General features: G+C 43.1%; 1 protein-coding gene across 1 annotated transcript in view; it reads right to left on the minus strand.

Moving 5' to 3' along the window:
• Positions 1-15,384, minus strand: part of RIMBP2 (RIMS binding protein 2) — a 592,869-nt gene that overhangs the window by 162,621 nt on the left and 414,864 nt on the right. Inside the window, exons 10-11 of the mRNA XM_030219259.1 lie at positions 15,236-15,286; positions 8,963-8,983 (exon numbers count right to left, since the gene is read on the minus strand). Of these exons, the coding sequence (XP_030075119.1) occupies positions 8,963-8,983; positions 15,236-15,286 (72 nt within the window). The remainder of the gene's footprint in view (positions 1-8,962; positions 8,984-15,235; positions 15,287-15,384) is intronic.

Genomic DNA, 15,384 nt, shown 5'->3' on the forward strand with positions numbered 1-15,384 from the left:
AGCCTGCCCTGACCCGGCTTGTTTCTGGATTGTTCGTTTGCCTGCTGTTTTTCCTGGAACCCAGCGTGTTTCTAGTGTTCCTGTTATTTGTCAGCCTGCTGCTGTGTCCTGCAAGTCCTACCGGCCGCCTGAAGCCCAGAGCTCAACTCTTGGTGAAAGGTGGCCAAGTGTAGGTGAAGCCTCACTCCAGTCCACCGTGTTCCAGTTCCGGTCTGCCTTATCTGGTATTGGGGTGATTCTCCTGCCACTGCTGCTCCTCGGCAGTGGCCCAAGGGCTCACAAACCCAGGTTCCTGCTGTGTGTACGTGACAAGTATGATGAGAAGGGGTCAAGTGGACAGGTAAAAGGCAATAGGAGGTGAGTTTGTACTGCACTGTACTTAGGACTTTATATGTACTTCTACACAAATTAAACAAATTCAACTGGATTGGTCATTCTAGGTTGGGGTTTTTTTTTGCCATCATGTACTATATTAGTACAGAAGAAAAATATTGCAAACTTTGGGGTAATTTTGTAAGAAAAAAACTACAACAAAGCAATTAAATATTAGCACACAAACTTCATGAAGGAAGTTAATTTTACAAACTTATATATCTATATCTATCTCTCTGTGTATGTGTGTATATATATCTGAATGAAGAAAGTTAATATGAGAAAATTAAAAAGCACGAAAGCTTGTGAATGTTATTCTAAAAGCGCAGATTTTGAGGAATACTGTAGGGGACTCTCTGTGCAAAAATGGACAAAATAATTTTTACCTATTTATTACAATACCAAGTGGCTTCCAGGGTTAATGCCTTGATTAAAGTATGTGATGTATTCTCATTATTGACTTTAAAAAGTGATCTGCCATCTGACAAATGTATAACTTCACATCTTTATCTTGATTAATTTTTAGACCAATTGTCCATTAGATGAATTAACTTTTAGATGACTTGTCTCCATGGACGAATTGTACTCTAGACAAATTGTATCCATAGATCAACTATCATTAGAACAATTGTCCATTAGATGAACTGTCATTAGACCAATTACCAACAAGTGTTAATAAATTAACACGCATTAGCACATATTAATTGATATTAATTTGAGTTAAGTGCATAGCTAATAAATAGATCTCAATGAGAATGAGACTTGCAATATTTAACATGTGTTACATTGCATTAACAGAAAATGATGGCAAATAAAGACTATATGACTCTGGTCATAAGTACATCAAGCCCAGCATCCTGTTTCCTACAGTGGCCAATCCAGGTCACAGATATCTGGCACGATCCCAAAAAAGTACAAAACATTTTATACTGCTTAGACCAGAAATAGTGGATTTTCCCCAAGTCCATTTAATAATGGTCTGTAGACGTTTCCTTTAGGAAGCCGTCCAAACCTTTTAAAAACGCTGCTTAGCTAACCGCCTTTACCGCATTCTCTGGCAATGAATTCCAGAGTTTAATTACACGTTGAGTGAAGAAAACTTTTCTCCGATTCGTTTTAAATTTACTACTTTGTAGCTTCATTGCATGCCTCCTAGTCCAAGTATTTTTGGAAAGCGTAAACAGACGCTTCACATCTACCCATTCAACTCCACTCATTATTTTATAGACCTCTATCATATCTCCCCTCAGCCGCCTTTTCTTCAAGCAGAAGAGCCCTAGCCACTTTAGCCTTTCCTCATAGGGAAGTCGTCCCATCCCTTATATCATTTTCGTCACCCTTCTCTGCACCTTTTCTAATTCCACTATGTCTTTTTTGAGATGCGGTGACCAGAATTGAACACAATATTCGAGGTGCGGTCGCACCATGGAGCAATACAAAGGCATTATAACATCCTCATTTTTGTTTTCCATTCCTTTCCTAATAATACCTAACATTCTATTTGCTTTCTTAGCTGCAGCAGCACACTGAGCAGAAGGTTTCAACATATCATCAATGACGACACCTAGATCCCTTTCTTGGTCTATGACTCCTAACGTGGAACCTTGCATGACGTAGTTAAAATTCGGGTTCCTCTTTCCCACATGCATCACTTTGTACTTGGTCACATTAAACGTCATCTGCCCTTTAGACGCCCAGTCTCCCAGTCTGGTAAGGTCCTCTTGTAATTTTTCACACCCCTCCCGCGATTTAACGACTTTGAATAACTTTGTGTCATCAGCAAATTTAATTACCTCACTAGTTACTCCCATCTCTAGGTCATTTATAAATATGTTAAGAAGCAGTGGTTCCAGCACAGACCCCTGGGGAACCCCACTAACTACCCTTCTCCATTGAGAATACTGACCATTTAACCCTACTCTCTGTTTTCTATATTTTAACCAGTTTTTAATCCAAAATAGAACACTACCTCCTATCCCATGACTCTTCAATTTCCTCTGGAGCCTTTCATATGGTACTTTGTCAAATGCCTTCTGAAAATCCCGATACACAATATCAACCGGCTCACCTTTATCCACATGTTTGTTCATCCCTTCAAAGAAATGTAATAGCTTGGTGAGGCAAGATTTCCCTTCACTAAATCCATGTTGGCTTTGTCTCATTAATCCGTGCTTTTGAATATGCTCTGTAATTTTGTTCTTTATAATGGTCTCTACCATTTTGCTTGGCACCAATGTCAGACTCACCGGCCTATAATTTCCCGGATCTCCTCTGGAACCTTTTTTTAAAAATCGGCGTTACATTGGCCACCCTCCAATCTTCCTGGTACCATGCTCGATTTTAAGGATAAATTACATATTATTAACAATAGCTCCGCAAGTTCATTTTTCAGTTCTATCAGTACTATGGGATGAATACCATCCGGTACAGGAGATTTGCTACTCTTCAATTTGTAGAACTGCTCCATTACATCCTCCAGGTTTATAGAGAATTCATCCAGTTTCGAATACCATTTCTGGCACCGGTATCTCTCCCAAATTTTCCTCAGTGAAGACTGAAGCAAAGAATTCATTTAATCTCTCTGCTATGGCTTTGTCTTTCCTGATTGCCCCTTTTACCCATCGGTCATCTAGTGGTCCAATCGATTCTTTTTGCCGGCTTCCTGCTTTTAATATACATAAAAATTTTTACTCTGTGTTTTTGCCTCCAATGCAATCTTTTTTTCGAAGTCCCTCTTAGCCTTCCTTATCAGTGCTTTGCATTTGACTTGACATTCCTTATGCAGTTCCTTCTTCCATTTTCTGAAGGATTTTCTTTTAGCTATAATAGCTTTCTTCACCTCACTTTTTAACCATGCCGGCTGTCGTTTGGTCTTCCGTTCTCCTTTTTTAATACATGGAATATATTTGGCCTGGGCTTCCAGGACAGTGTTTTTCAATAGCATCCACGCCTGATGTAAATTTTTGATCCTCGCAGCCACTCCTCTAAGTTTTTTTTCACCGTTCTTCTCATTTTGTCATACTCTCCATTTTTAAAGTTTAACGCTAACGTATTTGATTTCCTATGTATGCTTACTTCAAAGCTAATATCAAATCCGATCATATTATGATCACTGTTATTAAGCGGCCCCAGCACCATTACCTCCCGCACCAGTTCATGCACTCCACTAAGGACTAGGTCTAGAATTTTTCCTTCTCTCATCGGCTCCTGTACCAGCTGCTCCATAAAGCAGTCCTTGATTGATTTCGGCCATCTACTAAGTTCAACCATCCCTTTTTCTCTCTTAGACATCTTCTGTGCTTGTCCCAGGAATTCAGTCACCCATGTTGACTCCACCTCCACTACGAAATCTTTCCTTAGATTACTCCTGAGTCTATTCCCTTTCACCTCCATCCTATGCTACCTCATTCCAGAGCTTCCCTTCAATTAAAAGAGACTCACCTCCTGTTCCACTGTAAATGTTGTGGTATAGTAACTTAGTGGTTGGTGCAGCTGGGTTCAATTCCCACTGCAGCTCCTTGTGACTCTGGCCAACTCACTTAACCCTCCATTGCTCCAGGTACAAATTAGTACCTGTATATACTATGTAAGCAGATTTGAATGTAGTTGCAAAAACCACAGACAGTCCTATTCCCGTTCCCTTTCATGTATGCCATGGAGGTATTTAAGTGTCTCTATCATATCTTCCTTCTACCATCTTTCTTCCAAAGAAATCATATATAGATATTTAAGTTTGTTCCCACATGCATTATGATGAAGACCACTGACCATCCTGTTTATATCTTTTTGAAGACACGGTCTCCAGAATTGTTTACAGTACTCTAAGTGAGGTCTCAACTGAGACTTAAACAAAGAAACTATCACCTCCTTTTTCCTGCTGGCCATTCCCCTCTCTATGCACCCAAACAGTCTTCTGACTTTTGCTATCACTTTTTCCGCCTGCTTAGCCAATCCCCCAAGTCCTGCTCTTCTTTCATGCACAAAAGTACTTCACTCCTTATACCAGTGGTTCCCAAATCTGGTCTTGGAAGTACCCCAGCCAGTCAGGTTTTCAGGATACCCACAATGAATATTCATGAGAGATTTGCATGCTGTACCTCCACTGACATTATATATACTTTCTTCTTAACAATATCCAAGAGCTTAGGGTTAACACTGATACAGCCATCTGTCAGATGGAAGAGCCGATTTCAATTTTCAGTTTCTAAATATTTTAGAGGAATAAGGAATTGCCATTAAATATTCCCTTGTAGTTGGGTAAATGAAGGAACTGTGAATTGAAATAGCTTACCAAAGGTGAGATAAAGAGGAAATAGTAAAGCTGGAATTATAAACTCAGCTGTAAATATTCTCTCTGTATTGACCATTTAGCTCTTATCTCAAGGCATTTTCTGCTATGTTCTGTCTTATCTCACTTTCATTACTCAAATATAAGACCACAAAGCCAGAATGCCTTGGGATAATGGGAGACAGAGAACCAGGACAGGATGTACTATCCCTAGTGTGGATGGAGGCATCTCTCATAGCTTAATAATATACTGGAATCAGTCTCTACAGTGTGGTGCTTGATATTAGGTTATAGCTATATAAATGTTGTTTTGAATGAATTGTGTGATGTTTCTGTGAGGTGAGAATGCATATATTAATAATTTAAGGCTACAAGGCTCGAATTACTTTTCAACTAAACCAGAATACCATCCATGTGTTGTTGAAGCTATTGTGAACTGCTGTGACAGAAATCTCAGCAGGAATCCAGGCCAAAGTATCAGCCTGCCTGTCTGACATTGCTGCCTGGATGTCTCAGCGCCATCAGAAACTAAACATGACCAAACCGAGCTTCTTATCTTTCCCCATAATCCAACCTCTCCTCTTCCCCCATTCTCTATTTCTGTGGATAACACTCTCTCATCCTTCCTGTCTCATCAGCTCCTAACCTTGGGGTCATCTTCAACTCCTCCCTCTCCTTCTCTGCACATATTCAGCAGACTGCTAAACCTGTCGTTTCTTTCTCTCTAATATCACCAAAATTCGCCCTTTCCTTTCTGAGCACACTACCAGAACCCTCATTCATATTCTTATCACCTCTCACTTAGACTATTGCAACTTGCTTCTCATAGGTCTCCCACTTAGCCATCTCTCTCCTTTTCAATCTGTTCAAAATTCTGCTGCACGACTAATATTCCGCCAGTGTTGTTATGCTCATATTAGCCCTCTCCTCAAGTCATTTCACTGGCTTCCTATCCGTTTCCGCATACAGTTCAAACTCCTCTTATTGACGTATAAGTGCATTCACTCTGCAGCTCCTCAGTACCTCTCCACTCTCATCTCTCCCTACATTCCTCCCCGGGAACTCCGTTCACTGGGTAAATCTCTCTTATCTGCACCCTTCTCCTCCACCGCTAACTCCAGACTCCGTTCCTTTTATCTTGCTACACCATATACCTGGAATAGACTTCCTGAGCCGGTACGTCAAGCTCCATCTCTGGCCGTCTTCAAATCTAAGCTAAAAGCCCACCTTTTTGATGCTGCTTTTAACTCCTAACCTTATTCACTTGTTCAGAAACCCTTATTTTATCAACCTCACTTTAATATTCCCTTATCTCTTGTTTGTCCTGTTTGTCTGTCCTAATTAGATTGTAAGCTCTGTCGAGTAGGGACTGTCTCTTCATGTTCAACTGTACAGCGCTGCGTACGTCTAGTAGCGCTATAGAAATGATAAGTAGTAGTAGTAGTGATAGTTTCTACTGCGGTATATCAAATAAAGAAAACTTGAAACTTAAACCAATAGCACTAACCAGGTCTAACACTGTGATTCCAGTTTTATATGTGCTAATGTTTCTACAATCTACAAGAAAGCAAACATTTTTCATTTAGAAGAAGTTCAGTTTTGAGTTTTCACAGAACGATCCTAAAACTTGCTTTACAATTTTTCAAGCAAATAGGCTGAATTTAGATTTCTAGACTTTTTAAACTCACAATATTGAACTGATTAAAGTGAAGACAAAAGACCATAGGCGGAGAGCAGCTTGGAAACTCTAGGGATTTGCCACACTTGGGTAATATTTCAATAGGATTTTTTTTCATTCTGTGAGTACAGGAGAATGATTTGAAAATTAAACATATAATCCAGGCACAAAGTGATGTTCCTGAATACCAAGTTATGTTTTATTTATTTGGAAACTGGTCTCCAAGCTACCCCACCTATATATCAAGCAATGGTTGAAGGAATAGCCTCATGGTTAAAGCAGCAGGCTGAGAACCAGGGTTCAAACCCCACTGTGATCAAATTCCCATTGTGGTCTTGGGAAGTCACTTAACCCTCCAATGCCCCAGGCACAAACTTAGGACTGTGTTTACTAAAGGCCATTAACCTCCTGATTCTATAAGAGTCACCAAAAATTCAGCATGCAAATTTAGGTGCACTCCCGATTTGCACGTGCAATTTAACAGTGTAACAAGCCAATTACTGCCAATAATTGGCTTTTTAACAAGCAATTATTGGCATTAGATTTAATTGGGACTTATGAGAGTAAATTTATGCATGGCCTAAAAAAGGGGGCATGGAAATGAGAGGGTCATTGGCTTTCAGGGTGGATCAGGGGCATAATTATAGACTATGGGTGCTCCGCGTGTAAATTTAGGCACGGGTATTTGGCACCACATTTTCGTTGGTGTAAATGGCGCTGCCTAAATTTACATGCGACCTCTCTGCTTAAGCGTTATTCTATAAATGGAATTATGTATTTTTTTTATTTTTTAGAATTTGGAATTGTTTTAAATTAAAAAAACATCCTCAACATAAGTTATCCCCCCTCCCCCACCCTCCCAGTGTTATTTTCTTTCAGTAGTACTGGAAATCTGAATTCAACATACATTCACATAGACTGAGAATTTAAACACTGCAAAATAAAATGCTGAACCATTCTTAATGGGCATGTTCCTCAGGATTTAGTTTCCTCAGCCATCTCCTCCCATGCAACAACTCTGGAAAATATCCTTTGTGAATGGGCCTCTACATCTGGCAGAAGGACTGCTGGACTGTCATTTCATGGCCAGAATCCAAAGTTTTGTAGACTTTTGCAAATAGCTTTCAGCTATCAGAAAATATCAGTACTGTAGCTTTCAAGTGTCAGCAAAGCATTTCGACTTAGCTGCACTAAGGATTGCTCCTGCCTGGCGAACCACCAGACACTATGGACCCGTTCAGTTAGGCCCAGAGTGTCTGGGGGGTTCTTTTGGGGACTGGGGTGCTCATGGTGGGGGGGGGAGGTGTCAGATGCACAAGGGGTAGGATTGATAATGATGGGGGGAGTCGGGTCCTCAACTAGGGCTCAGGTGATGATCGTGTGGGGGAGCGGTTAGGTCCTCATCTGGAAGTCGTGACTATTGGGGGGTGTTCATGGGGGGGGGGGGGCTTTGACAGCTCTGACTGGCCCTTTAAGCTGAGGCCCAGGCGCATCGGGGCACAGCTTTGAGACCTGATGCTGCAGGGCCGATGGAATAATGCTGCTTGTGTGGTGGCTGCAAGCAGTGTTATTCATTTAGCACAAGAGCCAGCAACTTGTGATATTGAGATACTACAGGTTGGTGACTCCCATGGTAAATCAAGATGTGGCAAAAGTCCGCCTTTCACTGCACCTTCATGACTTCCCCCCTATACTGCTTATGCCTCCCAAGATATAACTTGATGCCATTTAGTCTGTGCTACTATTCCTGAACTGTTTCATTCTTAAGTGGTTTATATTCAAGCTCGTATCATAATCTGTGGATCTGGAATTAGGGTTACCGTATGTCCGGATTTACCCGGACATGTCCTCTTTTTGAGGACATGTCCGGGCAACCGGGTGGGTTTTGCCAATCTGCCCGTTTGTCTAGAAATCCAGACAAATGGGCAAATTGCTAGCCTCCCCTCCCCTTACTTACTACTGCCCTAGTGGTCTAGTGATCTCTTCTGCCTTCGGGGCAGGAAAGAGCCCCCTCTTTCCTGCCCGGAGCGCTGCCCTGCATGCATCCTTCTGTTCGTGATGTCGGCGCCGATTCAAAATAGCCACTGAGAGTTGAAGTGACCTTGCGAGACTTCAACTCTCGGCGGGCCATTTGAATTGGCACTGAGATCACGAACAGGAAGGATGCATGCAGGGCAGCGCTCCGGGCAGGAAAGAGGGGGCTCTTTCCTGCCACGAAGAGGTCATTAGACCACCAGGGCAGTAGTAAGGTAAGGGGAGGGGGTGACGGGGAGGGGGGAGTGACGGGGTGTGTGACAGGGGGGAGGGGAAAATGTGACGGGAGCGGAGCGAGGAGCGTGAAAGGGGATGGGGCATGTGCCCTCTTTTGGGGGACAAAATATGGTAACCCTGTATGGAATGGCATTAGGTTTGTCAAGGGCCCAATTTATAGAGTTTCTCCCCTCTTTCCCAACCCTCCTCTCAACAAGAATATTGATAAGTGATACCCCATGGTGTCCTTTTCCATCAAAACCAAGATGTGGAACTGGCTTATAAGAATGGTTCTTTCAAGCACTCCATGCAGGGGAGGACAAGGCTGACACACATACAGTTCATAGTGGGGGAAAGTAGATGCCCTAAAGTACCTGCATGCTGTCCAAGGTGTTCTGGGTGAAGAGCAAAGCCATTAAGTCCAACAAAGCACAACAACAAAGAGATGTAAAAAAAAAAAATCAAAATTAAACAAAAACAGTTCTGTTCATGTTTGCTTACATTATAAAATAAAACAAATGGCGAGACAAAAATCAACCAGAAAACAGAATATGTTAACATTATCACATGTACAGCAAGCAAGCCACACTGTCATGTTACAGAAATTGCTTCCAAACCCTGAACCTCAACAGGCCAATCAGCAAAAAGCAAAAGCTGCTAAAATAAACTGAAAGGACTGAGTGAAGCACAAAGAAATCACAAGCTGGCTGCTGTTTATTTTTCCCTTTCTAATGCTTGGCATTAGAGGCCTTTGGTTTCGGTCGAAAGGTTATGTTAATTTTTGGCCATGCTTTTAGTTTCGGCAAAAAGTGGCCACGTGTTTTTTGGTGGAAGCCAACATTTCTGTTTTGTCCCATTTGCCTCCCACCCCAAAAGGAGTTGACCCTCCTTCCGGATCCTCTCCAAGTACCCTGCTCCTCACCTATATTCTGAGCCTATCTTACAATCCCTGGTGGTTCTAGATGGGAAAGAAGTGATCCCCCAATTACTCCTGTCAATTCTGGCATTACTCTCAAAATGGCTGCCATGACTGGGGCATTGCTCCTGCCCTGACTATACCATTAGACCCCCAGGGAATGTAAAGTTGTCTTGAGCGGGGGGGGGGGGGGGGGGGGGGGGGGGGGGGGGGATCTTGCTCAATAGTTTATAGTTTTGCTCACACCTTTTTCAGTAGTAGCTCAAGGTGAGTTACATTCAGGTACACTGGATATTTCTCTGTCCCAGGAGGGCTCACAATCTAAGTTTGTACCTGTAGCAATGGAGGGTTAAGTGACTTGCCCAAGATCACAAGGAGCAGCAGTGGGATTTGAAGCGGCCACCTCTGGATTGCAAGACCGGTGCTCTAACCGCTAGGCCAGTCCTCTATAGTGCTCCAACCAAATAAATGCTTTGATACAAAATTTTAGCAGGAATTTCAAGGGCCCTTTTACCAAGCAGCGGCTAAAGGGGCCCTATGCTGGCATCAGCGTGTGTTTTCCACACAATGTTACACAATGGCTGAATGCATGTACAGAGAATAGGAACGATGATCCCGACCACTTCCCGCTTAGACCTGGGAGGAACACACAAAGAGGTAAATTCTATAACTGGCGCCTAAAAACAATCGGTGCTGAACCCCCCCGCCCCGCTTAAGCGGTTTTCTGTAAGCTGTGCCTAAAGTTTGGTTTAAGCAGAAATTTGCATGCAAATTTAGGCACGGCCATTTGCATTGACGAAAATGTGGTACAAATGCTCGCGCCTAAATTAACATGAAGAGCACCATTATTCTGAAATTACACGCATAATTTGAAGACACACCCCCTATTCTGCCTTGAAACACCCATGAACCCCCCCCCCCCCCCGCCATTTCCATGGCCCCTTTTTTTAGAATGCACGTAAATTTTAGGCATGGATCCTGCACCTGACTTTATGCACACTGCTCTCAATTAAATCTAATTGGTGCCAATAGTTGCTTGTTAAAAAGTCAATTATTGACACTAATTGGGTGGCCGCAGTGCCAGTCCAAGGCAAGATGCCACCTGAGGCGGAGCTAAGATGCCACCCCCCCAGACTGAGATGCCGCCCCCCAGGCCGAGATGCTGCCTCCCCCCCCCCCCCCCACGTTTGCAGCGTTTAGCTGTTTCATCACGTTCCAAACCCGGTAGGGGCAGCAATTTCCATACGCTGCCCTACCACAGGCACCCGCCTCTTCCCTTTACCTGCGGCTGCCGAGTCACTGACAAAACAGGAAATTACATCAGAGAGGTGGCCGCAGTAAAGGGAAGAGGCGGGTGCCAGCGGCAGGGCAGCGTATGAGAATTGCTGCCGCTGCCGGGTTTGGAACATGACAAAACAGGTAAACGCTGCTGCCTGACAAGAGATGCTGCCCCTGAAGACTGTCGCCTGAGGCCCCTGCCTCAGGCAGCCTAATGGTTAGGCCGCCCCTGGGTGGCTGGTTCAAATCCTGCTGCTGCTGCTTGTGATCTTGGGCAAGTCACTTAACCCTCCATTGCCTCAGGTACAAAATTAGATTGTGAGCCCTCCAGGGTCAGGGAAATACCCAGTGTACCTGAATGTAACGCAACCTTGAGCTACTACTGAAAAGGTGTGAGCAACATCTAAATAAATAAAATTAATTGGCTTTTTATTCAATTAAATTGCATGTACAAATCGAGAACGCACCTAAATTGCACGCTCAGTTTTTGGAAACCTTTACAGAATCGAGGGGAATCGTCTTTTCTCTGATTGGCTCTGTGCTTTTCCATTCTATGATATATCTTACAGTTGCCAGAATATTAAATCTATATGATAATCATGAAAGCATGTGACTCCATCCTGACCTGTATGAAGGCCTAAATGTTAAAAAATGTTTTTTCCATCTCAGCTCTACCAGGGTTTCTTTTTCCCTCCCACTATCCTCACTGAAAAGCAGAGTGTGACAACAGACAATCTTTTGTACTTGGTATTTGATCTTTGCTGACCTTATGCATTATTAAATTGTTATTAATTGGTACTTGCTTGTGTGACATTTACCTCAGTCAGGTTAAAAAAATTCTAATTGCTGCGACTGTGCTCATGAAGAGAAAGAAATTAGCAAAATTAAAGGAACTGGCATGAGGCTGCCAGATGAGAAATGTTGTTTACTTTTGTAGACTGGACATTTTGTTGATCTTTTTAACACAATCAGAGAAATTTAGAATAAACCATACAAGGCAAAATGAAAAGGGCCACTGAGAGAGGGGAGCAGGGGGAGGGGCAAGATTCCCCGGGCCTGGCCTTCAAGGGGGACCCGGAGCCAGCAAGGCTTCCAGAGGCAGGCAAAAGGTTCTGCTCCTTCGTTCTGTCTCTCTTCCTCTTCCTGTACGTCAGGACCCGGGTGATGCATTAACGCGATTAACTCGGGTCTCGGCACACAGGAGCAGACCGAGGAAGGAGCAGACACAGGAAGGTAAGGGGGTGGGGGGGCCAGCGGTATTTCTTAGTGGACCTAAAATGAATAAAGGCAAATGGTATGACCAGGGAATTTGTGCATATATAGATTTATATATAAAAAAATAAAAATAAAAGTCCCCGCCGCTTTTCTCAGTCATTATCCCTATTGTTATTTTTATGTACTATTTTATTAATCTTTTTCTTAATTTTAGTGTAATCTGCATCTAGCCATTATTTTTGGTTTAAGCAGAATAGAAATATATACTTAAATTTTACTAAGCTGCAGTAAGCGCTAGCGTATTTACTGTAGCTTTAAATGGCTTACCACGGGAGGTACTCAGGCGCGCTGTGATAACTTCCTAATCGGTGGGCGTTACCTGCGCACTAAAAATATTTTACAATTTTTATCGGAGAGGGCGTGTCAGGGGGTGGAGAGTGGGTGTTCCTGTGCTAATCAGTTATCGTATCCACATTACCTGGTGCTAACTGGTTAGCCCAGGATTACAGTGTGAGCCCTTACTACCTACAAAACAGGTGTTGGTAAGTGTTCCTCCAATAGTTTTTGTAAATGAATGTGTACTAATAGCAACATTAGCGCATGGCAATTAAATCAACAAAAGGAATATCAGCCACTTCACTGCTGCAGTAAAAATGGCTTTAGCAGACAGGAAAAAGTCATGCAAGGCCATGTCAAGGCCACTTTTTACTGTAGCTTAGTAAACGGACCCCTAAATTTGTTTACGACACCCAGTCACTGTTAAGAAAACCCTGCTCAGACAACAACTCTCAAAACAGTGGCTGGAAACCTGCACTGCTGTTGTTACTGCCTCCACACAGTACCGGGGCTGGCATTAGGGGGTGGCAAACAGGGGAATTGTCCTGGGCCCCCATACCATAAGGGGCCACAAATCTGCCTCAAGCTAAAGGAGTTATCAGCTGAAGGCCAGCTTTTGGGCCCCTTCCCCAGTTTCTGCCCTGGGCCCCTGAATGTCTAACACCAGCCCTGCACAGTACCGTGCCTTTAGCCCTATCTAGCAGATGTGCAGTTTGTGGCTCCTAAGGGACCAATTCTATTACGAGAAGCCACAAAAGGCACTGGATGTATGCGGGCTACGGTTATGCATGTAATTATCTGTGTAATTTCTGTTATATAATACTAGAGTAAGTCGGCAGTTATGGCATGAACACTCCTGCCATGTCAACAGTAGGCATAAATATGCATGACTAAAGATGACACTTTTTACACATAAGTGGGAGATGCACCCATGGCCCAACCATGCTCCTCCCCCTGTGAATGCCCCTTTGCATTTTCATGCTAAAGCAGGAGGGCCACCGAGACACAAAGCCAGGCCCAGGAGAAACAGTTTTAGGTGACGCCCCTCTCCACTGCACCATCAGTCACAGAGGAAAGCAGGGGCATAGCCAGCAGCCCATTTTCTTTTGGGGGGTGGGGACCACCCATCCCTTTCTGCTCTCTCCCCGACTCCCCCTCCATTAAAAATTTTATCTTTACTGGCTAGGATGCCCAAGCCCCACCAGCTGAAGAGCACCGTGGCCCGAACCTCCTCCAGTGTGAAGAAGTCAGTGGTGTGCTTTCCAGCCACCAATGCTGGCGCAAAATGAGCGTGAACAGAGTGCCGGCATTGGTTGCTAGAAAGCATGCTGCCAACTTCCTCACACCAGGGGAGGTTCAGGCCAGCGAGCTCTTTGGCTGGGGGGCTTGGGAATCCCCACCAGCCATTCAGGGTATTGCAGCTGCAGGGTCGAGCCCAAAGTGGAGGGGCCTAGCCCTGTCACTGGGTCCCCCTTGGAGGCTGGGCCCGATGGCATCTTTCCTCCTGTCCCCCGTCCTTGGCGAGTCTATAAGCAGTTGGGTGCTAAAGTTATAAAATACCACTAAGCATGTGCTTAGCAGTTACACATATAGCTGCCAGTATTCTACAACTTACATGTGCTATTGGCATCCAACCTTAGATGACCTGTTAAAGAATGAGGGGGGTGAATACTTTCATGCTATTTGTTGAACACTTCTAAAAGTGTCAGTCCAATAAAGAGTAGGAGTTCAGTTGCCAGGACAATAAACAAAATGGCCGCCTGAAGTGCATCAGGGCTGCAGACCTCCACATGGACATTGGCCTGCGTGGAATTAAACTTATTTGTAGATCTCGCAAACTGTCTTGAATGATATTTTTTCAGGTAAGTGGTATGTAAATTGCTTGCATAACTAAAATAAAATAAATATTTACAATGAAGTGCTGACTATAGTCATTTCTGGTGATAATGTTTTGAGGTGTAATACTGCCCAAAAATCACCATGTAACCACGTTCGCCATACTCTTACCACTAGATATCAGCATTGTACCCAAACATATAAGAGAAAGTCTCTGCTCAACAGAGCTTACAATCTATTCAAGACAAAAAAGGATAAATAAGCCACTAGGGAATTCATTTATTATGGGAACATTAAAACATGGGTATTGTAAGGTATCATAAACAATTTCCTTAGAAAGCACTCAAAGTGAATACGGAAGCACTGCTCATTGATATTGATCCAGCAGGATTCACCAAGAAATCCTGAAAAGGAGGCCTTGTTGGGAGGCTTCTAAGATATAATGAAAACTCATGAAGTCTGATGCCAAAATTATATCGCAGTCCAGCCATGCTCTATTTTCTTTCTTTTTCTAATTAGCAAAACAAGGGAGGGTATTGGCTCGCTGCTTTTTCAAACTATGGATATTCATGCCAGATAAGATATTTGTGCTGTGTTAATGAGAATGTGAAGTACACATCTTTTGATAAATGAGGCGGGTGGAAAAGGCAGATGAAAAAAGCATTCACTAATCAGACCAATACTGTAGCCATCTTTGATGAATACTCAGTATCAACAGGTCTACAGAACAAGCACAGGTCATGTAATGGTCTCAATTTTACTAATGTGGGTGGGCTGATTCAGTCTTGGTTTTGCCCTGTTATACTTAAAGACTTGTGGTCCAGCTTTTGTTACAGAAATCGAAACTTAGAGCACAGAGAAGTTAATGGGGCAAAACTTGGACCGGCTCAGTTTATCAAGGATAATCCAGGTCAGGTATCAACTCCAAATCATAGAAATGATGAAAGGGACATGGAAAAACTCTTCAGGCAGAGAGGAAGAGCACATGCTTCCCAATTCAGGTCAATGAAAGCAATTGCACCATGATTGAAATGTTTACGATGGAAAAGAAATGACAATTTATTACCTCTAGGAGTTGAACTGCACCTTCATGTTCTTTCTTGGCTTCAACTTGAGCCTTCGTTGAAAAGAAAAACAAATCTAGTTACTTCCAAGAATACTCAAGTCATGCCTTGTTGTTCTGTATTTAAAATATCACATCATGGGTTCAATAAA

This window comes from Microcaecilia unicolor, chromosome 11 (genome assembly GCF_901765095.1).
Source record: "Microcaecilia unicolor chromosome 11, aMicUni1.1, whole genome shotgun sequence".
Lineage (NCBI taxonomy): Eukaryota > Metazoa > Chordata > Amphibia > Gymnophiona > Siphonopidae > Microcaecilia > Microcaecilia unicolor.